Source organism: Dicentrarchus labrax, unplaced genomic scaffold, assembly GCF_905237075.1.
Source record: "Dicentrarchus labrax unplaced genomic scaffold, dlabrax2021, whole genome shotgun sequence".
Taxonomy (NCBI): domain Eukaryota; kingdom Metazoa; phylum Chordata; class Actinopteri; family Moronidae; genus Dicentrarchus; species Dicentrarchus labrax.
In genome coordinates this window covers 3,613,550-3,635,729 of record NW_026136713.1, presented here as the reverse complement: position 1 = coordinate 3,635,729, position 22,180 = coordinate 3,613,550, and the positions used below count along the sequence as shown (strand labels likewise).

Below are 22,180 nucleotides of genomic sequence, written 5' to 3'. Positions count from 1 at the left end.
GCATTTTTATAGGAATGAAATGTACAGCGGAACTAGACATAATGACCCCCGGCCTGCTAGTTGGCACTTTTACTTTACTAGTCTGCTTCTACCTGCCATGTGGCTCTGGGAGGAGCAAAAATTTTTTTTACCTTCTGTGTTCTTAAGCCTTTTAAAAAGTATATTGAGAACCAAAACACGACTCATTCACTGATAAGAAAATGTTTTGTGACACTTTATTATCTCATTAGTCAAATATCAGCTGCATTACATGCTTGTGTTGACTGAAAACTGCTTTCTTACTTGCTGACAGTGATGGTAAATACATTAACTGCAACTTTCCAATGCTTTAGAGTACAGGTTGTATTCAGTGTATTTGTAAGACGTTAATATCCCTAAAAATATGAACTTGTTCAACTTAGATGTTTTCAGTCAAAGTCTGTTTCATTCAAAGTAAAAACATCTTTCCTCAAACACATCCTGGATGTTTTACTGACTCTCCTCTGCAGGCTCATCAGCGGGCTGTGGGTACTGGAAGCGGGCCGGGTCGTACAGGTCATCCCTGGGGTCGTAGGGCATCGGGTAGTAGTAAGGGTAAGGGTAGAGGGGCACTTTCTTCTCGATGGGAGCAGGGGGAGCTGGCTCCTCTTTCTCCTCCTCCTCCACAGGAGGGGGCGGTGGTGGGGGGACCACGATCTTTCCCTTAATGGGCCTGGGTGGGTGGTCAATCAGGCAGTCTGGGTCCCAGTAGGGGTCACAGTCGTACTCCATGCCCTTGAAGGTGCGGATGGGGGCAGGGGGAGACTTCTTGACGAGGACTGGTGGAGGTGGAGGTGGGGCAGACTTTTTTGGTGGAGGGGGAGGAGGTTGGGGCACTGCGACTGGGACTGGAGCTTTCTGGGGGGTGCAGTGGGGGTGGTAGCGAGGGTCGCAGAGCACAGGCACGGAGCCGGTGGGCATGTAAACAATGTGGGGCTTACAGAGGGGGTCCTTCTTGTTGCACAGGTAGAGAACATCAGCCTGGGAGATGGATGGAACAGGAGGAAGAGGAGGAGGGGTCGCTGGGGGCTCTGTGGACTTTGGGACTCCTTTCATTGGAGGCGGAGGAGGAAGAGCGACTTTGCACTTCTTGTCCGTAGCCGGGTCACACATGATCATTGGCACTCCCAGTTTGCTCTGAAAATAGGACGCGTCAGGGCCGTAGGTGTGCTCAAGGTACCTCATCTGTTGGTAGAGCATCCGCAGCTTGTCTATCTCATAGAGCTGAGAGGAAGGAACACCAGAGAAATTAAAGGGGTGACACATGACTGCAGAGGCCTTTGATAAGTAATAAATTAAATAAAGTAAATATATTTTCATTTATGATTAAAGTCTGTCCTGAAATATGATTTGAGGCTAGATTAATTAAATATAATATTAAAGAAAATTGGGTGTGGACTGGACTGTCTCAGATTCAAGACATTGCAGGTTTTTAGGGTTAAAATCTCTGGGCGGTGCTGGTTTGAGTCTAGTACCTTCCCCCAACTGGTTTACAGGGATATGGGAATGTTGTTTTCCCCAAAAGTCACTTTAATTTCTTTTGAATGTAATATTTTAAAAACATTCTGAGGCATTTTGCAATATAGGGATACAGTCAGAAAAATTTCTGCTTTTATAGTTCTTACAGAAGTCAGACCACCAGAGTGAGGCACTTCATTCTTACTCCCAGAATAATTCTGTGTAACACTTCAAAAGTCCATTCAAGGTTATTATATCTTTCCATGTGATAGATAGAGATAGATAGATTTATAATATAGTGTCCTACCCCCTCAGTGTGTCCGATGCTGCTGTAGTAGCGGTAGTAAGCCTGGAAGTCTGGGTTTCCCCTGTACCACCTTGGGTCCACATTACGCTTTAGTCTGGAGTGAGCCAGAAAGCCGTGTGCTTTCTCTGAGTCGATACTAAGGTCACTGACAGGGACCATCTCTGTGAAAAGAGGAGAAGAAGCTCAGACCCTTAAAAGATAAAGCACATCCTAACAGTTATTTATCCTGAAGTTATTTCAGATCTGCAGTTACCTTCCTGCTTGATGGCGTTTAACAAAGATTTGGCCTCCAGCAGACCTGGATGAGAAGACAAATCATTTGATGGATGTTGATTATTATGTTCTTGATGTTTAAGCAGTGATACAATAAAGAATCAGAACAGACCTGGGAGCAACATCAGACAGCAGAGTGCCCCCACCATCCCCAATGAGGAAATCATCTTCAAACCCTGAAATCCAGAGAAGTTTCATGGCAAAAACAAATTAGTATCATTTAGGAACAAAAGGCCAGTTCTCACAAAATGTATTGCTATTTGACTACTAAAGCAAGAAATAAATGTATCTGGATGAAGCACCTATGTATGTTTCTGATTAAGTCGCCAGGTCAACCTGTTGTCCTACTCTCTCAACACAGTATGTGCAGTCTGTATGAAATATAACAGAGCAGCCACAGTAGATAAAGTTATACCACTCAACTGAATTAAAGGCCATTTTTAGTTAAATCAGCAGCAGTGTCAAAGCCTAATGACCAAAATCATCCGACCATGTTTTACTCACCTGGTGCAGGAAGCTGTCTTCACGGCACAAACAGGGCTGAGTGGGTTAAATACAGATCTCTGTGTCAGACCCCCTGAAACACTATCTCCTGTCCAATAGGACTCCACCAACGCTGAGACCAAAAATGTTGACTCCACCTCTCTTTCAATACCGTTTAATATGGGGCCTTTGGCGCCAATTAGGAATAAAAAGCCCTGGCACTTTTAGCAGCAAAGCCATAAAGAGATCAGACTTCAAATGGAAACTCCCCATTAAGTCTGGAAGTAAAGAATCACCTGCTGGGACAACTGCAACTGTGGGGGAAAATGCTGCCTACCAACACAATACTGCAACCAAAAAAAAACTGTAAATCTCATAGATGACAACCTGAACAGCCTTAATCTAACATTAATAATGACTTGTTAGACATTTCTGCTCTTAAAGCTGGTTGTTTTTACCCAGAGAACACCTGCTTTTGTAATAGTTCTGTGTTATCAACTCACTGAGCAATGACAAGGCTTTTTTTTGTCTGAACATGTTGGCGATTATATTTAAAGCCCTTGAAAGCAGACTGCATTCTTATTGGACGCTGTCACACCAACATACTACCTACATGTCATAAACTTAATGCATGTTATTTAGTTTAATCCTGTTCACTCAAAACAGCCGAGAGTTTCCATCCAACAGTAAAACATTTGCACCCATGTTGAGGCAGTATTCACACACACACACACACAGTTTATTACACCAACTGGCAAATATACACCTAACAAGCATTTTTGATGGATAAATTGATTAATTTATCATTTGATGAGTCAAAATTAATCGTCTATTTATCAAGTATAAAAAACAAATATTAATGTCCAGTTTCTTTGTGCAAGTAAATTGGATGTCTCTAGGTTTTAGTTTATCAGAGAACAAGCCATTTGAAGTTGAAGACATGCGCTCTGGAACGTCAACAGGAATCTTGTAACCTTTTTCTGGATTAAATGATTTATTAGGAAGCATCTGGAGCAACGTCCAGTTTAATCAATAATAAACATTACAGTGCCAAAATAATAATATTTGAAGACATAGCCCTGGGCTTTTAGGAAAGACATTTTATAGACCAAACGATAATGAAAATAATAGTCAGTTGCAAACCTATATGTTAGCATGTTTTACGAGAAAGACGTGCGACTGACAGCAGCAATTATGTCAACAAGGCTGCTCCAGTAACAAACCAGGTGTTAGTGATGATTGCGGCACACTTGAACTTTATTCTTCCCGTTTCCTGTGCACACTGGAACCCAAATGAACCACATAAAGCAGAGTATTGAACCATCAATTTATTATAACTGAGTCACAATACAAGACTCAACGTTAATTTATCTTGCCTGGTTTGCATTACAATGTATAAAAATGTACAGAATAGCTCGTGTCAAAGAAACTGGAAGCTTTAAGCTCTAAACTGCAAATGCTACACAATCCCAATGTTCTGACAATACATATTTACAAGCAACTTTACTTAACATAAAAAGCTATGGATCTCCAACAGCAGGAATTCTTGCAAAATGGTCGTGCATAAAAAGTGTCCACGTTCTGCTTGACTTGTGTTACAAAATGCTGGAGGAGGAAGAGTGAAGAGCCCCAATAGAAGTCTGTAGAAAGCCCACAATAAAGAGTTTTCCCCTCAGGTGGCTGAAACACAGCGTGCATGAAGATGTGTCCCGGGGTTCTTCAGACAAAGGTGATGCGGCTGCGGCCCTGGTTGACCTGCCACACGTTCAGCTCCTCGTACTCCTCCAAGGCCTCCTGGAACTGGGCGGGGGTGAAGCCGCGAGAGACGCAGCGCTGCTCGGCTTCAGCCATGCGAACCACCCCACCGGCTCCGCCGCGGCCTGCCACGCCCTCTGTGGAGAGCTCACGCACCAGAGAGAAGATGACGTCGGCTGGGCGCTGAGCCCTTAATGGAGAGAGGAGAGAGTTGATTTGAGACTTTTAGACTTTGGAAAGTTTGTTTGACTTTCTTTGCACTGATTCAGAGTTGAAAGTACATTAAATATACAGAGTTTGAGTTTTATTTTAAACAAGGTATATTTTGACACTGGGAAATACACTTAGTTTCTTATTCTAAGAGACAAGTCAGTCCAGCACGTAACCCCTAAAACCTTAAATTGTCCTTTTTACACTTTGATTTTTGTAGTTCTACCAAAACATGACATGTTCTTAGTAAACTCTGGCTGGAAAACAAGTGCAATTTGTTTACATTTTTTTGCTTCAGATGTTAAAAGTACTAATTTCTCAATCTGATGCCGTTTTAAATGCAGAGACCTGACTTTTCTCTCCCTCCCATTGTTAAAAACAACAAAAAAGCCTCCAGGGAATTTTCAAGAACTGATCAGAGAACAGTACATGGGCTAAGAGGTGAGAACACGTCACCGGTCTTTGACGCCTGCCACAGAGAACATGCTGCCGTGTGAAAAGGGCTCTATAAAAATCCAGAGACGTTTTATGGCTTCCTCCAGGATACGCAGCTACTCTTACTGGCATACGAGAACTAATAAAAAGGGAATTCTGGGTCGGATGACATCCGGTCACTCGTGTTATGTGCTGTTGGAGCTGGACAAATGCCATTATTAAGACAGCTCTGAGGTTCCAGTATTAACGCTAACCTTGTGGTGCTGGACTTGTCAGCTTGTAGCGAATCCTTGGACATCTCCATCAATCTCATTGCCTCGTTGACGTCTTCCTTCTCCACAGACTCCATCATGCGGAGGCGAGCCTGCAGAAAGGCAACAAAAAGGAAAGAATGAGATTGAGATGGAAATGAGATAAATGGGTATCATAGAGGAAATTCAGTTTAAAAGCAGATCTGTCTTGATTACGGAGGCTGCGCTGTGCCGGCACTGTCAGACCGAGACAAGTGCAATGCCCTCTGGGATGGCCGGCAATTGCCCAAGTCTCCGCCTCTCAACACCAGCTAGTCTCTCTACAGGTTGAAATTAAAACAAGAATGCTAAAAGACGTACTGAATACTTCAAATATCAAGTTTGTATACAGAACATATTGATGACAGTTCTGGCCATGGTCAGTTTTGCATGGGTTTGCACAGCTGCTCCTAACGCACACAGGCTGACTGCCTACCCAGCAAAGCTGGCCAGGACCAGACTCATGGTTATTGTGATAAAAACATCTGTAACATCGGAACAAACGCAAATAACTTCAGCTCTGCAACTCCAGCAGTTTCTTTCACACAGGGATGGTTGCAGCTGGCCCCCTTGTGGACGTCTTTGTGCAGCACATTGCCTTCCTGTCTGCCTGAAGTGCTGGTTTTGCAGTAGGTGGATGACTGCTACCTGCACAAACAGCACTTTTGACAACCAGAGGCAGAGATGACACCTGACCATAAAACACTTAATTCAGGAAATGTGAACTTTAGGAAGCCAAGAACAAAAAATACACAATTACAAACAGATGTGTATTCATCTGGTTTGCTATTGCTGAGTTAGAATGAATGACAGGCTGAAGATCTTTTGTCCATCGTGGGAAAGAAGTGCTCACATTGCAGTAGGCCAGGTTATCATCACTACCTGCACTGTAAGCACTTTATCACACACTGGACTACTGATGAAGACACAAGGATGACTATCACACTTTACTCAAACAACAACTTCAACAAAGTGACACCATAATATTTGGGTACATTTCGAGTTTAAACAGCATTAGTAAGGACTCTGCATTGTTTAGAAAGATGGCTGACAAAATAATTCTACACCTGCTGTGGTTTCAATTATTTTAACTGGTCTGTGAAAGTCCCCAGCAACCCACGGCTCACTAGACTTAGGGTGTAGTTCTCACCAGGGCAGTGGACAGACGGAGGATGGAGAGGAGGGTACGGGCAGAGGTGAAGGTGGTGTCTTTGCTGACTCGGGCCTCTTTCCTCATCTCCACGTAGGCAGCAGTGATGTAATCAGCCAGTGCCTCGGGTACCACAGGCTGCCGCTTCTTGCACACAGCGAGGAAACGCCTGAGGGGACATTTCAGATTTTTGTGAAATCAATATTGCCGTGTGACACTGGAAAACTTCACTCTACCAGCGTTCATTAACCCGAACTATGTAGGATAATGATCTGCTTCAATGCGTTAAATATATTGATAGAAGAAAATTTGTAACAAACATTTTTTTTTAAATCGTTACCTCATCAGCTTCATGTCGATGGGGGTGAAGTGTGTCGGCGGCTGGCGGCAGTGCTGGTGGACGTAGGTGATGTGCTGGGCCAGACGCAGGTCAGCATCGGCATCCGGCTTGTCCTGGATCAGCCAGAGGAGGTCGAAACGGGAAAGCAGAGCAGCTGGCAGCTGAATGTTCTGCTCAATGCTCTTCCGGGGATTGTAGCGGCCATAGGCGGGGTTGGCTGCTGCTAGGATAGAGCAACGGGCATTGAGGGAGGTCATGATGCCGGCCTGGAAAGAAGCAAAAAAAACATGGAATGAGATTTGAATATCACAACTAATTAGCTTAATTAAGCCACCAAGTGCGGTTCTCTTTACCTTAGCGATAGAGATGGTCTGCTGTTCCATCACCTCGTGGATGGCTGTGCGGTCAGCATCGGCCATCTTGTCAAACTCATCAATGCAGCAGATGCCCTGATCAGCTAGCACCAAGGCTCCCCCTTCCAGGGTCATTTCTCCGGTCATGGGGTCACGCATCACTGCTGCAGTCAGACCAACGCCAGACGAGCCGCGACCTGTTGTGTACTGGCCTAAAGATTAAAAGGGGGGACAGGAGAAAGTGATCAAATTATACATTTGGTTTTTAAAATTGCATACAGAGCCAGACACTGGTATCAGGTTGCCACTGTATAAAATATAGATTTTTTTATAAAAATCATTCAAGTGTCAAAAACCTGGCACAAAAAACAGCCCTCACGCACCACTCTAGACAGACGAGCACATCAAAAGTTAATATTTTAACATGTAAGCTCTAATGGAAAGAATGCCCTCCTGGATAAAATATTAAACAAGGTCTTGGACTTTTACTCTGACAAACAGGACTGTACTCACTTCGAGGAGCCAGACGGTCAATGTAGGACAACAGCTGGGACTTGGCTACTCCTGGGTCTCCCATCAGGCAGATGTTTATGTTGCCTTAAGGGAGAAGAGCCAAAACAGGAAGAGGGTTGCAGTTTTTACAAGATTTCATAAAGGCAAATGCTTTGTTTTCGAGGAACGCTCCACATGACAGCACACTGGGGTTGGTGGTGTACACAAAATTCGTAATTAGTAATGTGATCATCCTAATCCTTAGTTTTATTAGTATCCGTTACAGAATTCATGCATGTAAGATAATTCACTGTTGACAGGTAATTACAAAACATTTAAAATATCTGACTGCAATAATCTCTACTGTTTGATATGAAAAGGTTGACACAATTAAGTGAAGAGGGAATTTTTAAAGAATGAATTAGTACCAATCCTTATTAGGAAACAAAGTATATCAAGGGATTCAATCAACAGAATTCTCTTTTTGTAGTGTCGGGTTATTGCCTGCTACTGGGACAACTTTGGTTTTCTTCAGGAGATCAACTGTTCCTTGTCTATTGTTTAGTGAGAGACTAAAGGGCTCAAGTCAGTGCTCACCTCTGATTTTCATGCCTTTGGGTGCCTGTTCCACTCCTCCAACCAGCAGCAGGAGCAGAGCCTTCTTTACATCTTCATGTCCATAGATCTCAGGTGCTATTGAGCCGGCTAGCTTCTCATAAAATCCTTCCTCTGGAACAGACAATACAATCACTTCAGTTGCTAAAAGAGTGAGACAATTGTCTGCTGTGTCAGGTTTCTGCATTTATAATGGTTACTGTCATTTTTATTGAGGTGCAGTCACCATACACAAACCTGTGATGCTGCGTAGCTCCTCCTCAGTCAGGTCTTCATTGCCGAGCTCATCGTCCTCTGTCTTGTTCATGAGTGTGATGCTGTGGGCCTCCATGTATGTTTCTGACAGAAGACCCTGAAATGACCAAGATAGAATAGAAACATATTTTAGACTTTGTGTACAAACACTGAATAAAGTTCTCCCTAAAAATCAGGTCAAATGCCACATACCTGAACAGCCTGTTTGAAGCCTGTGCGCAGAAGAGGGAGGAAGACTCCGGTGATTGCTACATGGTCTCCTGGCTGGGCAAGACGTGTATTCTCTCCACGGGCGTAGATAGACATGCTCCTTGGAATATTACCAACTGGCACCTGGTCACTCTGTGGGACAAGAGATGAAACTCATCAGAAAATCACAGCAGAATTTCTGGCAACAGTGAGTAAGCATTTTTTTTTTTTTTTTTTAAGATATAGTTCCTCACATGTTCCTGAATACGGATCTCCTGGAATTTGACAAATTTGGAGCCCCTCGTCTGCAGGTAGAGTCGACCTCCGGATTTGTTGGTGACACACTCTTGGCTGGGACACATGATGAGGGGCATGAAGGATGGAGACTGGATCTGAAGGGAAAAAATGAATGCTGTGAGGGATACCTAAATGTGTGCACTGTCACAGGATACAAGTGATTACACAACTAAAACCAATCTTACTGGTTGATAGGTCTCAGCACCACACTGGTCACACGTGTAAGTAGCGACAGCCATCATTGGTTTGACCTCAGTGGCACGGGTCACTATTCCTCGGACAGTCACCAGATTTCCGATGCTGTCCGCTCGCACATCACGCACCACTTTGGGTTTGGTAGTGCTGGGAGGCTTGAAGTACAGCTCACTGTGGATGGAAGATAAAGGTAATGAGAAAAGGTATCAGAATGAAAACAGACTTTTTCAAAGACTACAACTGGTGTGATCTAAAATATGTAGACAAGACTTCAACTCTGATTCAACTTACAATCTCCTCATGAGTTCAGGTGGGTATTGGTTACGAGGGTCTCGAGTGTCCGCAGGGTCGCGGCCCCTCTGTTCCATCATCAGCCTGTGCTCAATGTACACGTCCAAAGAGTCCTTGGCCACAATCTGAATATAACAAGATATATATAATAAACAGGTGTGTAATATGTGTATTAATGCTGGAGGTGAACCACCGTACATGCAAAATGTACATATGAAACCTTCATACTACAGCTTATCAGACTGCTTTAACTTTGTTTGCAACACATACAAGATCAACTGTGCAAATAAACGTACATCTTTTTCTTTGTACTCCGGCAGCAGCTCGTGGACAGCATCAGCAAACAGGCCCGTGTAGCGCTTTGCATTCTCACAGATGCTCTCAACCAGCTCGGGGTCTTCTTCAGCCACATCGTCCAGTTCCACGTAGACAGACACCTTCTCCCGGTGGGCCAGCGCCACCTGTACACACAGACAAGTAATTAGACGAGCCACTTAATTACACGACCTTGTCTGCACAGATAACACAACAATGACAGCGCTACACTTTGACAAACAGCTGCGGTGGTGCATCCAGGTACACGTTTATAATGTGGTAAACCTGTGCACTGGCCTACACATTTTACAAACAGTGGGGGCCTTTCCTACCTTGTATTTAGTCATTTTAATTGTTTTTATAGGGGCATTGTTGAGCTTAGCAGTTGCATTAGATTAATACATCTGAATAAAACATGTACTAGTTGCATGAACCAGCAATCATTTCAAATGATTCTTGGGTAGCTTCCTAACCCTTAACCCACAGGGGGCACACCAAGTTCTTACTTAAATAAATAAAATAAGTTGTAAAACATGCAAACACACACTTCAGGTGTTTCAACTTTAAGATATCTGGTTTAGCAACTAATCACTGAAATTACTGTCCAAAAGAGGACTAAAATTACTATTAAAGAAGCCCAAAGATAACTGTCCATGTTTAATTACCATCACTCATCAACACTCATTTCCACCTAAGTTATTCAGTTTTGTGTGATAATGTCAATATAATCTTTCAGTTTGTTTGAGGCCAAAACAGCCCATTTACCATTTATATACTATACTTACAAGTTGAGCTCCATATTTGAACACCTTCTTCCCATTTTCATCCTCAGAGTAAAACTCCTGCAGGAACCGTTTGCATTTATCTGCAAAACAAACAAAAACACCTTCAGCACTATTTCACAGCAGGAAAAAAAAAAAAAAAAAAAAAACAACAGGCCACATCCAGCAGACACTAGGTGGAGATTTTTTTTTTCTTTTCTTACAGAACACACATACGCAAATAAATCATTGTTTACTGATGTTACGTTTGTTTGAATATTGTAGCTAGTTTGTAAGTTTAAAAGCTGTTGAAAATGTTAACACCACCAGTGGGCCTAGAGACTGGGAGCTAATTTGTTGTCCTGCGACGACCCCCTTTGTTGAGTAACATGGCATCCTGTAATCTCGATGAGTCACTATTGCCTACAGTAGAGCACAAACTGCTGCTGATGGACTACATGAACCCAATATCGCCGGAGTGGACCCACTAGCACAGTTTCAGAGAGAAATAACTGGCGGTACGCAGCAGATAGCTCCGGGGGAAGAATGTAAATACAACAACAGTCGCGCTCAGTTCAGTGTCCATTTTTTTTTTTTTTTTTTACAGAAAATATCCCTCACTTCTCGAAAGAGCCACAACTACTAAGAATATTTAATTCCACGCTGCGAGAAACGAAACTAGACCTCGCATGGTGAATAAAATACTCCACTTACTTTGTCGCTGTGGCGGAAAATGTGCAGCTGCGGTTTATTATTTCTCTGTTCGAGGATGTTATTGTAAACAAAGCAGCACATGGCTTTTGTGCCTCGTCACTCGCAGATCCCTCCGCGACCCCTCCGCTCTTAAAAATAGTCCTGGCTGTTGTTTTCAAAACCACGGCCAGCCATCTTCTAACGTTAGCTTCGGTTAGCTTAGCTTGAACGTAAGACATCTCCATGGATACACTCACACCGCGGAGACAGGTTACACTTTAACTTCTTCATTAAACCGACTGCTGCACATTGTTTATGGTATTTTAAAGTTTATAAATTAACATAACTATTATAGACATATTATATTTATATTAGTTAATTAACTGTAATTGTAAGCTAAAGCATTGCCATGGTTACGAAGTTTAACACTAACGTACCTTTTAATGTTTAAATCTGGTTATAATATTATTTTATCGATGTGCGCTGTGTTGTCTTTAACTTTATAGTAAATACATCACATTTTATATTTTAGTAACATCGTCCAACACGATGCAGAGTGTATAAACCAGCTTTTTGAAGTGCCCTTTAGCAAGGCACAGGACCACCGGTAGACTTACTGGAGCTGGCATCGAACCTGTGCACAGAGGCTCGTTAACGTACTGACAGTGGGCTGTGAGGAGCTAATGCTAACCGGTCAGCATTCAATGAGAGACCAGACTGGTGTTGAGTTTAAGAGACTACTGAATGTCACTGTTCGACTTATTTATTCAAACTATTGTTGCGCCATTCAGGCTGAGAAACAAAATAATAGCAGCTAACATTATCAGAATAACTTTTAAAAACTGGTGCTAAACGATGCCTAATATCACCACTATTTGTATTTCTATGTCCGCACTCAACTACACGCGATGTGAACTACGTGGTTAGAGAGAAACCACGCTCACCCTTAAAATAACTCGAGTAAAAACTAAGTGTGTGGAAGTTATTGTTGGACATGTGCTTGCACGGTGGCGCCTGCTCCTTTGTTTAAGCGGATCCATCCGGGTCACCGTGTAGTCACAAGCTCAGAGACAATGCCTCACTGCTCACACACTAGTTCACCACCGCACACTCAAGTTTGTGCAACTTCACGGCCTCATAAAGTAAATAATAATAATAATAATAATAATAATAATAATATTAATAAAATAAGTCAGTCTTTATATATGTAACTATATAACATGCATATATTCCCGGGTTGTGGTCAGAGTGAAGTGAGTGCAGAGGGAAAACGAGGAGATAACGTTATTATAGTGAATAAACTGCATTATGGGCTGCACACTTAATGAAGATGACTTCAGGTTATATTTGCTGCCTTCACACCCAGTGATACTCTGATCTTAGTTTCCAAAGAGCGGTTCAGAGAACACGTACAACTTCTGTTCATTTAGGCCAACCTGTTGCTGCCATGCCGTCATTGTGAAAGTGAGCCCATTACCTTTTTCTGCCGCGTAATCCTTACGAGCCATGGCTGCAGACCCTCCGGTGAGATTAACTTCAGTCCGAAACCCCGAAGCGACCACGGAATCAACAGATGCGGTTTAAATTCACGGTTTTAGTCCCTTCACAACCACCGGAGACCAGTATTCATTCACCAGCAGCCTGCGGTCCTCTCCGGTCGCCGTGCAGAGAAGTGGCGCGAGTCTGACGTCCGCGGCAGCCAATCGCGTGGCTCCTTTCAGTCGGGAGGGGCGGGATTTAGTGGTGGCGCGAAAATCGCGGGTGATTCTGTGTCACGTGACCGGGCGCACTTCCGCCCAGTGAGTCAGGAATGGCGCGAAAGGCGATGATTGGATTTCATTCAACTGAGGGACCCCAGAGTGAACTCAAAGAGTGTTAGTACAACTCTTATAAACAGTAGAGCTCTCAGCTGTCCTTCACATTGTGGAACAGACACAACACACTCATTATAGACACTTAGTGATGGTATGGTAGACAAAGGAGGTTAATCTAATACATTTCACCCAGTTAGAAAAAGAAAAATACAGATATATATGCTTTTTCAGCATTGTTACTGTACTACACTGTCGCAAGATACAGCAGTTCCAAATTACCTACTATAACAACAAACACACATTATCAATCTTCTAATGATCTTGGATAAGTTTCATATATATGAATTCACTTACAAAAAGTTGGATCTATAATGAATATGAGTTCATTAAGACCCTCTGCAATCTTTGGATAAAAAAATGTGAGTACTCTCAATGAGTGTAAGGTTTCTATTTATTTTTATTAGTATTTTATTTTCAATTCCCTCTGTTCTCTGCAATTAACTAACCCCTGGCCTCTTGTTCTAATTGTGTACTACAAATTAACAAAATATATAACACTAGGAGCAAGTTTTTCTGCCCATATTCATTTACTGATGATGTACGTTATGTGCATTTAGTCTGTGTTTGTATGTTATTTAGGAATTGATTTGCCTCCCACTGTCATGCTCACTCGTACACACATTTGATTGTGACTTTATTAAACACTCTGTGTTACTTTGTTCAATTCAGCCCTTTTTTAATAAACATTAAGTAAACAAGCTGGTGCGGTCAACAACAGTGCAAGATACACACTAAATTCACAATGTGGAACACAGGAATTCTTCATCTTGCCGCAAGCAACAGAACATTTGTTGTATTTAGTGTTCAAAACATAAACATTCCTAATAATGAATGTCAACAACGTTTGTCCCCAGACTTCATAATCATTATTTCGCTTCGTCTTCCCCTCCAACAAAATGAATGACTCAAATAGATCTGATGGGCGAACTCGGTAAGGTCATTTAGAAGAACGATGGCCTTAATATTAAGTGCACACAAATGTACCAAACTAATGTTGAAGAGATGTATTAATAAAAAAGAACTGCTGTTGTCAGGGCGGTGCAGGTCTTTGTGCCCTCACTCAAAGAGCTCATCAAGGACACTGGCTGAGGTGTGACGTGTGGAAGGCTGCGGAGCAAAGACAGGATGAAAAAAGAAGTTTATCAGAAATGTAGTCCTTTACTTGTTTGTTAAAAAGATAATCATGTCAAGAACCTAAAACCCATATAAACTGCATCAATATACCACGCACTGTCCGCAGTCTCACTTCATTTATTTATACTCTTATTTGTTACATCTACTGGTACAACAGTTGCTGCCACAATGTACCATTACTGAATAGCAGTCAGCTCCACAAATCACAAGTATAACGTAGTTTCACAGTTCACAGGTATTAAATCCGTTGTAGCTCACATAGTCGAAAATAGTGGCACAGCAGTGTAATACAAGGTGCTATTTAAAGGACCAGTGTGAAGGATCAGTGGCATCTAGCAGTGAAGTTGCAAATTGCAACCATTTGAATTTAACCCAGCAAGCAAACAAAATGTTGCATTAATCAAATCTGTATTTTATAGCCAAACTCAATGATATATACATATACATACAACTATGCAGATTATAGCCGACTCATTAATCAGTATACCTGATGTAAATGAGTGTGTAGTTTTCTTTTTTTTTTTTACCAGTGTATAAACAGATTCCCGTTCAGAGTCACTTTCGTAATCATCAATCTCGGGCTCTTCTCTTTCTTCATCGTCGTCCTCAATCAGAGACAGTCTGGAGAAAAACACAGTTCACACTAATGTCATTTTTCTTACCTGATAAAAACGGGACACCTATTCACATTTTCTGAATATTACAAAACAATTCTGTGAAACAGTTTGAATTATCCTCTAAGGTCAGTCCTACAAGGTGAGGTGGGAGTTCAGGTCTTGCTGATCCACGCTGGGGCCAGTCTGGCTGGAGGAGAGCTGGCGTCGTTTGATGGGCTTCACCTTCCGCATGTGGGACCTGGTGCACAGCAGCATGTACATATTGTCAGCTTTGAAGTCTTCGCCTCATGTTACTATAAATTCTAGCTGGCTGATAAAATGGTCAAAGCACTGAATGAATCTCTCTTCCTTCTTTCTTTTCTTTTTTTCCCCATCTACCTACTTTATCTGCATCTAGGTGAACATGAGTTAACACATGAGGAATATAGTCTGTATATTATTATATAAAAAAAAACAAGTCCCAAATGTTTCTGCAGATGCAAAATGAGCCCAGCAGAATAAGCTTTTCCCTCTACTGACCACAGTGGCTGCTTGATTCAAAAACGGAGCGGCCTTCTTCTCAGTAACACAGCACAAACTGTTCATTTAGAGCAGAACATAGAGTGGCTGACTTTTGACTGTTTGACAGATGTGAAGTGGTTGACCCTTGGCAATATCCAGAATTTGGCAGGTGCCTGGCAATCGAGATGGTAGATGCTGCAAACATGTTAATGATAAAACTCAATTTACCTTGAGGAGAACTCATCCTCAGACTCCGGCTCAGTTAAGCCGCTGCCGATATCAGACTCTGTGGCTCCGGGTTTCCTGGAGGCCATCTGCTTGACTGGCTGTCTCTGGACAGTGGAGGTGAGGGCTGGGGTGTGCAGGCTGCTCTGGATACTGCTGTTGTCCAACCAGGATCCTCTGACTGTGCTGGACATTGAACCTGGAAGAGACAGAAGGTTAATAACTATAAGACTTTGTTGATTTTAGGTGTTTACAAACTACAAAGAAGATATACTCAAAGTCATTTAAGTCAAGTTCATTTTGAGGATTTGCAGTGCTTCTCTGTTTGATATCACTGTAAACTGAACATCTTCCAATGGTAAAACATTAGAGGCAATCTGAAGACCTCACCTTGGGCTTGGGGGACTTGTGATAGGCTTTTTTCAACATTTCCTTTATAATTTTGAATAATGCCAATAGAAATAATAATTAATAATGAAAATAATGGTTGTTGCAGCCCTAGTTAAGTTTAATTTTAAGGTTAAGGAGACCTTCCTTTCACTAAATTATGATCAACTCCAACAACACTGTTCCTTTGCAGAACCTCAACTCTGACCCACCTGCTTAGGAACAGAATCACAGACAGATTCGTACATAGTGTCCAAATCAGTCATTTAGCCCATAAGTATAACTGTTATATGTGCTGTGTGTCCGTCTCACCCTGAGCAGTGGTTCTCTTGCGCTTAGCTACAGGGGTATCATGCGAGGAGGCAGCATCGTCTCCCTCCTCCTCCTGCTGCCGCCGCTCTCTGGGTTTAGAGGAGGAGCGGCTGTCCAAGGAACGCTGATACATTCTGACTGACGGCCAGGAGAGGGCAGCACTGGGACACTCTGATTTCATAAATTCAGCCCTGGGTGGGGATGGCAGAGTGATAGAGAGAGGAGGACAAAGACCAAAAAACCTTTGTTGATATCAACATTTGTCAGTTTTTTCAAGTTTCTGTGAATTATGATGACTCAAATCCAGTCCAATACACTGACTAATACATAAACTAAAGTAACTTTCACACCTACTATAATGAATACATTCCAACATAATACAGTCAGATTCAAACTGAGGCTTTTTTGTTTCCTCTTTAAAGGGAAAAAGATGTTGCTTTTGTTATGTCAATACCATATAATACTTACACTGTTAAGTTAGTATTAAGGTACTGAGATTCAGTGGAAGAATGACAAAAAGCACATATATTTGAGTAAATGTGCATTAGTTTGTGGGTTTTTGTTTCTCACAGTTGGGTGCGGTCCTGTTGCAGCAGCTTGAAACTGAACTCGCTGAGGATCTCCATGAAGGCCACATTTGGATGCTGCTCTTCTCCCTCCTGTGGGTCCCGAAACGCAAACCGTATACCGTCCCTAAAAGACACAACACACACAATATCTGTAACACATAACAAAACCAATCTATAACACAGAATGAACAGATACAGTTTGATCATCACTCTTGAAAGTCAAACATGAATAAACTGAGCTATAACCTGAGAGCACTGGTGTGTATGTGTTTGTCAGAGACACGTTTGTTGCTTACGTGTGCAGGGCCACCAGTGGTTTACGGACACGATGGAGATCGACGCCAAAGCTCATGGCAAGCCTCTTGGCCAATTCTCTAATCTCACCGAGATCCTGCCTGCTGTGGTCCTCCGTAAGCATCTCCGAGAACAGCTGAACACACGCAAACATGACTTTACATAAACACGTTACACAAAGGGCCCGTCATTCAAACAGTTCTATAGATATGGACAGATGGTTCCACTGGTCCGCTTCGGTTAAAAAAAATACTTGTACTGGTTTTAATAGGCCTGTTGGACCAAATAAGAGAGGCTTTCCTACATGAAGCACAATAACTTATAATTGATATATGACTCTGGGATTTATATGTTTTATATAATTTTTGGTTGGACATCTGTCAGGCACAATACAAATGTTATATAGTAATAAATAGGTAATAAATACATAGAGTCCCATTTACAAGCAATTGATACACATGATATTGTCATAATGTAGTGATATATGCTTATATGTAGATATTTTAGCATGTAGAAATCAAGCTAAACAACTTAAAAACAGTACAATTGCCTTTTTAGAGGTAAAGTATTTAAGATTTAACTTTAAGATCCAGCCACATGATGAACATGTCAGTTCCAGGTAACGGTTTCAGAGCACACTCATGAGCGTGAACATTGCAATGATGTTTTAATAAACAGATTAAACTTCATATAAAATAAAAACAGCTATCAAAAGTTTGAACTAAGATTCGATTAAAAAGAGGAACCAACATATAGAAGTACTATTTTCAATATAATACAGTATTAGTATTATCATCATGATTAATGACAAATCCACTGGTAACTGTATCTCATGTAGTCATTAAAAGTCCATTGCCATGACACAACATAATAAAAGTTGTCAGGAATAATTAGAGGCTGGTTATTGGTGTGAGTGCAAACCTGCTGCAGACTCAGACAGACAGTCTTAGCGCTCTGAACCGGACTGATGAGCTTGCTCTTGCTTACAGTCTCTTTAATGATGTCGCCAAAGTCTTTAAAGTACTGGAGAAGAAAAAGAAAAAAGTGAAGTTATGATCATTAGTCTATTTAATTAATGGCAGTGTCTAAATATGTAAAATGAATCCACTCCTTTCTAGTCATCAGTGCTTCTTTTAACCACTGTTCCCTCTGACTCATTCTTGGCACCTCGCTGGTTCTAAAACTGATTTTCTCACCATCCTCCACTCCATCCTCCCCAATTTATCTTTTAATCAATTTAACACATTTTGCTCACATGTATAACCACACAGGTGACACAGCTAGCAATGCATATGGATATGTGTGCTTATAATACACATATAACATGCTAGGCTAGCTAATAAAACTTGAAAAGGTATTATCTCCAGCTCAACCTTGCTGTAGTGCTTGAAGATGTCGGTGGCGGCGGTGAGGTCCAGCACCCCGTAGATGACCAGCTTACAGTAGCCAGCCAGCTGGTTGCGCTTCTTCTGGAGAACAGTTATCTTCATCTCCTCCTCACCCTCAGCTAGAGAGGAGAGCCAGGGTAAGAGGACAAGACGGGGCAGCAATAGACCAAAAATTAACGTGAACGATGTAGTCGGGAGAGGCATGGAGAAAACGTTGAGGTGTCGATAAGATACAAGTAAAAACAGAACGTGTGATGGTATTTGGCTGCATATTGTGAAATACAGGGGAAAAAAAAAAGATTTGTTATAGCAGCAGATTCCCAAAACAAGACATCAAAAACTATGCTTGCGGGCATAAATGATGGTAGGGTCCTCTGAGAGAGCTTTGGTGGTGTTAAAATTGAGCAGTGAGTTTCTCAAACACTACACATCCGTAAGGTAAACAAAAAAACTAAATTGTGAACATCGTCATTTAGTAGTGTATAAAACGAAGAGGACGGACTGTAACAGGACTCACTGTGTTGACTGAAAGTGCTCTGGAAAGTACCACCATTAATCCAAAACTTTATTAAGAGTAGGCGTTGACCGTACCATTGAGCTCAGTATCTTCACTGTCAGAGAAGATGTAGTCCAGGAGGAAAGCAGCCATCTCGGAGCGCAGGGAATCAGACGGCAGGTGGACCAGCGTTTGGAGGGCGGTTCCAGAGTGGGCTGAACTTGCACTGTACAAGAGCAGCAGGTCACAGAGCAGCTCAAATGCCTGAGGATGGAAGAATTACCATCTGTCAATCAAAATTCAGATATGTAACCATTTACACATATTGACTTTGTCAGCATGTCAAAGCTGACAAAAAGGTCTGTAAATTGCTCAGTTTGTCTGAGAAGTAATAGGGGTAACTACTCTCAAAGACAAGACCTTCTACCAACTCTTTTAAGCTTCAGTGTGTAACATTTACACAGAAACAGAATCTTATTCAAAGGTATGTTTTTATTCGTGTATAATCACCTGAAAGCCGTTTTTATTTACAGAGGGAGTGGGTCCTGTTCTACAGAGGCCACCATGTTCAGCTGCCAGGTTGAGGCGAGGGTGTTGTGATCTACAACTACACTGCTATATGCCACTAAATCCTACACACTGGTCCTTTAATGAATGTTGTCAGATATATACGTGTATAAAAAGGAAATTCATCTGTAGAAAGACATTAACATAAAGCCTTTGTGTTTAAAATGATGGTTCACATTTGCGACGAACATTCTTACCTGATCTCTGATCTCAGTCTGGTTCAGAGACAGACAGGTCTGACAGACTCTGCAGAATGAACGCACCTCCCTCTTCAGACGCTTCAAATCCGCCTGGAACAGATGGTGATGGAGGGACAAAGAGTGAGAAGTGAGGAGATCTCAGGTATTATCATTCATGTGTATATGTGTGTGTGTGTGTGTGTGTGTGTGTGTGTGTGTGTGTGGGACAGGAATGAGGTGCGAGGCAGGTTACTGTCATCACCTGAGTGTTATAACTGTAATTCAGCTTCTATATTTAAGGTATTAAGGTATAATTGGGATTTAAGACCTGAAAGGAACACCTACATGTGGAGGTTTCAATGTGTGTTTGTGTGTGTGTGTGTGTGTGTGTGTGTGTGACGCACGCTGAGGAAGCTGACAGTTCTAGTGCCGCTATTACATAAATAGATAAAGAGATGAAAATAACTGAACACAAGGTTTTCTCTGGAACGCTGATAATAGTAATGATGTGCTCAGTGTGTTTTGTGAGATAGAGAGTGAGAGAGAAAAACTGTAGAAAGGTGAAAAAGAGCTCAAGAGAGAACCAGAAAGTGGAAAGAAACAATAACTGTAAGAAAAAGTGTGAACCCGTGGGGAAACAAATGTGTCACGAGTGTCATTGTGGGCTTGGATGTGCACTAACAGATTGCTGTGTTAATTGCCTGCTGTCTGCGCAGCTGGTGAATTGTTGAACAACACAGACGAGAAGAGCTCCACAAATACGCAGGAAGGCCACCAACATGTCCTCCACGGGCAGGACGTGACGCGACAGCCATCGAGAAAGTATTTATCACGCAGGTCATGTTATCTTGCGTGTGTGAAAGACTGAGAGAAGGTCAAACTATTTCTAAACATCATACAAAACAGCATGAGACGCATAAAAAAGGGAAGCTGTTTTATGATGTCAGATCATCACCTCAGCTGGTGTCGAGTTGACCGCGTTCACTTTAGCCCACATCAGGTGAAAGGCCGCACACTTCAGCGCAGACACCATGAGCTGGAATTATACAGAAGAAAAGTTTTAAATCAGCTTTTCTACAGAGTTCAGTGCATTATACAAAATCTGTATTCCACTTAAAGGACCAGTGTGTAGGATTTAGTGGCATGTAGAAGCAACCCCCCCACTTCCCCCTCCCATTTCTAAGTACGACAGACTAACTACTGTGGCCTTCTGTTTCTGCCAAAAGGTCCTCATAAATGTCACACACTGGACTTTAAAGTGTTCCAAGCAGATACATATCTACATAAAACTTAAGAGAATAATTAAAAATGTCCAAATCTAGTCTAGCATTAATTTTCTAAACAGAAACATAAGTGTCACAAATGCACATCGCAACACTACCCTTCAAATATCAAAATGTGCGATTTTCTAACAGACCTCCTCGTTGAGCTCTCTGGACTCCATCCTGCTCTTTAGAAGCTCCAGACAGGAGTCAAACAGCTTCCAGCCGGTCGGGTCCCTTGCACTGAACAACACAGAAACACACTTCTGTGTAAGAAATAGTCAACTGCTGTTTGTATCATAACAACACACACTTACCTGCTGAAGACGGCGACCCTTTTCAAGGCAGTGGCTGCGCTGTACACGTCATCATCGTCTGCAGTACCCTATGTTCACACACACACACACACACACCGATGTGTTTTTGTTATCTAGCCTACAAATTGGGTGAACATAATGGTATTATATCATGCATTTCATAACATGCCATATTTGAAGGCTTCACTGACACGCTCTGTCCCACCTGCAACAGGTCATTCAAGTAGGTGCTGAAGCACTCAATCAGGCCGTCCAGCAGCTGGCTGAACGCCAAGTGTGCGCGGGAGGAGAAGGTGTAGCGGTCGGAGCAAAGGGTGCTGGCAAGGTGGGCGCAAGCCTCCAACACTGTGACCTCTGTGTGCTTCGCCACAATACCACATATCTCACACAGCAGCAGGTCCAGATGCTGACGAAGAGAGTGGGAAATGGCGGAGGATCAGAGATCAGAACAGCAGGTAAGTAGAATATGACTGTATGTGCTGCTCTCACAGTTTGTTGGTTTGCTTACTCAAGAACATTGTCTCTGTGTGAGTGTGCGGGGGCAGCCAGCATCCATAATCATGTGATGACTGAATAATAACAGGATAATTAGAATTTTAATTAAAGACAGAGCTCCAGACAGAGCTGGGCTCCTCATATTCATACTGTACTGTTTCTCAACTCCTGCTTTAATGTGTACCCACAAACCATTTAAACACCACTCAGTCACTTATATTATGTCAAAGGCCACGTTCAGACTGCAGGCCAAAGGGACCCAAATCGGATTTTTTTTTGCTCATATGTGGTCCAAATCAGATTCAGGTCTGATCTTTTGCAATGTGACCTCAGTCAGGCAATAAGCTCATTACTTCAAGCCTCAGTGTATCTGACCAGCAACTTAAGT

The 22,180-nt window shown here is 42.2% G+C and overlaps 3 protein-coding genes and 1 long non-coding RNA gene across 7 annotated transcripts in view; 1 reads left to right on the top strand and 3 right to left on the bottom strand.

Annotated features, from left to right (window-relative positions):
• Positions 1–201: 201 nt before the first annotated feature.
• Positions 202–2,596, bottom strand: LOC127374794 (uncharacterized). Its single transcript, XM_051420387.1, has 5 exons — positions 2,561–2,596; positions 2,169–2,232; positions 2,037–2,081; positions 1,784–1,944; positions 202–1,242 (listed from the first exon to the last, which is right to left on the bottom strand). The coding sequence occupies exons 2-5, from the start codon at positions 2,221–2,223 to the stop codon at positions 469–471; spliced, it is 1,035 nt and encodes a 344-aa protein (XP_051276347.1). The 5' UTR covers positions 2,224–2,232; positions 2,561–2,596; the 3' UTR covers positions 202–468.
• A 1,256-nt stretch (positions 2,597–3,852) lies between these two features.
• Positions 3,853–12,833, bottom strand: mcm7 (minichromosome maintenance complex component 7). Of its 2 annotated transcripts, none has more exons than XM_051421228.1 (15): positions 12,653–12,833; positions 10,507–10,586; positions 9,703–9,867; positions 9,407–9,531; positions 9,106–9,286; positions 8,878–9,015; positions 8,627–8,776; positions 8,417–8,531; positions 8,162–8,293; positions 7,586–7,669; positions 7,073–7,284; positions 6,720–6,985; positions 6,380–6,548; positions 5,194–5,303; positions 3,853–4,484 (listed from the first exon to the last, which is right to left on the bottom strand). In XM_051421228.1, the coding sequence occupies exons 1-15, from the start codon at positions 12,681–12,683 to the stop codon at positions 4,259–4,261; spliced, it is 2,184 nt and encodes a 727-aa protein (XP_051277188.1). In that variant the 5' UTR covers positions 12,684–12,833; the 3' UTR covers positions 3,853–4,258. The 2 variants fall into 2 exon arrangements, with proteins under 2 accessions (XP_051277188.1, XP_051277189.1); XM_051421229.1 differs by lacking the exon at positions 12,653–12,833 and adding an exon at positions 11,197–11,283.
• Positions 12,834–14,062: 1,229 nt separating this feature from the next.
• Positions 14,063–22,180, bottom strand: part of LOC127375224 (cohesin subunit SA-1) — a 19,979-nt gene continuing 11,861 nt past the window's right edge. For all 3 annotated transcript variants that reach the window (XM_051421194.1, XM_051421195.1, XM_051421196.1), the window contains 15 exons: positions 21,503–21,703; positions 21,298–21,365; positions 21,136–21,223; positions 20,674–20,754; positions 19,737–19,829; positions 19,068–19,236; positions 18,462–18,595; positions 18,010–18,111; positions 17,091–17,224; positions 16,796–16,918; positions 16,226–16,416; positions 15,530–15,725; positions 14,937–15,038; positions 14,711–14,804; positions 14,063–14,156 (listed from right to left, as the gene is read on the bottom strand). In XM_051421194.1, coding sequence (XP_051277154.1) covers positions 14,106–14,156; positions 14,711–14,804; positions 14,937–15,038; positions 15,530–15,725; positions 16,226–16,416; positions 16,796–16,918; positions 17,091–17,224; positions 18,010–18,111; positions 18,462–18,595; positions 19,068–19,236; positions 19,737–19,829; positions 20,674–20,754; positions 21,136–21,223; positions 21,298–21,365; positions 21,503–21,703 — 1,827 coding nt within the window. In that variant the 3' untranslated portion in view covers positions 14,063–14,105. The remainder of the gene's footprint in view (positions 14,157–14,710; positions 14,805–14,936; positions 15,039–15,529; positions 15,726–16,225; positions 16,417–16,795; positions 16,919–17,090; positions 17,225–18,009; positions 18,112–18,461; positions 18,596–19,067; positions 19,237–19,736; positions 19,830–20,673; positions 20,755–21,135; positions 21,224–21,297; positions 21,366–21,502; positions 21,704–22,180) is intronic.
• Positions 15,598–17,044, top strand: LOC127375284 (uncharacterized). The gene is made up of 2 exons (XR_007887355.1): positions 15,598–15,741; positions 16,798–17,044. It is a non-coding gene; the product is annotated as an uncharacterized LOC127375284 (long non-coding RNA).

Excerpts from the sequence above, each read along its gene's own strand:
- LOC127374794 (XM_051420387.1), bottom strand. The coding sequence starts at position 2,223 with ATGATTTCCTCATTGGGGATGGTGGGGGCACTCTGCTGTCTGATGTTG. Across the intron at positions 2,082-2,168 it reads CTGTCTGATGTTGCTCCCAG|GTCTGCTGGAGGCCAAATCT; the intron begins GTCTGTTCTGAT and ends CTTCTCATCCAG. Across the intron at positions 1,945-2,036 it reads AAACGCCATCAAGCAGGAAG|AGATGGTCCCTGTCAGTGAC; the intron begins GTAACTGCAGAT and ends CTCTTTTCACAG.
- mcm7 (XM_051421228.1), bottom strand. The coding sequence starts at position 12,683 with ATGGCTCGTAAGGATTACGCGGCAGAAAAAG. Across the intron at positions 8,294-8,416 it reads GGAGCTACGCAGCATCACAG|AGGAAGGATTTTATGAGAAG; the intron begins GTTTGTGTATGG and ends TGTCTGTTCCAG. Across the intron at positions 4,485-5,193 it reads GACAAGTCCAGCACCACAAG|GGCTCAGCGCCCAGCCGACG; the intron begins GTTAGCGTTAAT and ends CTCTCCATTAAG.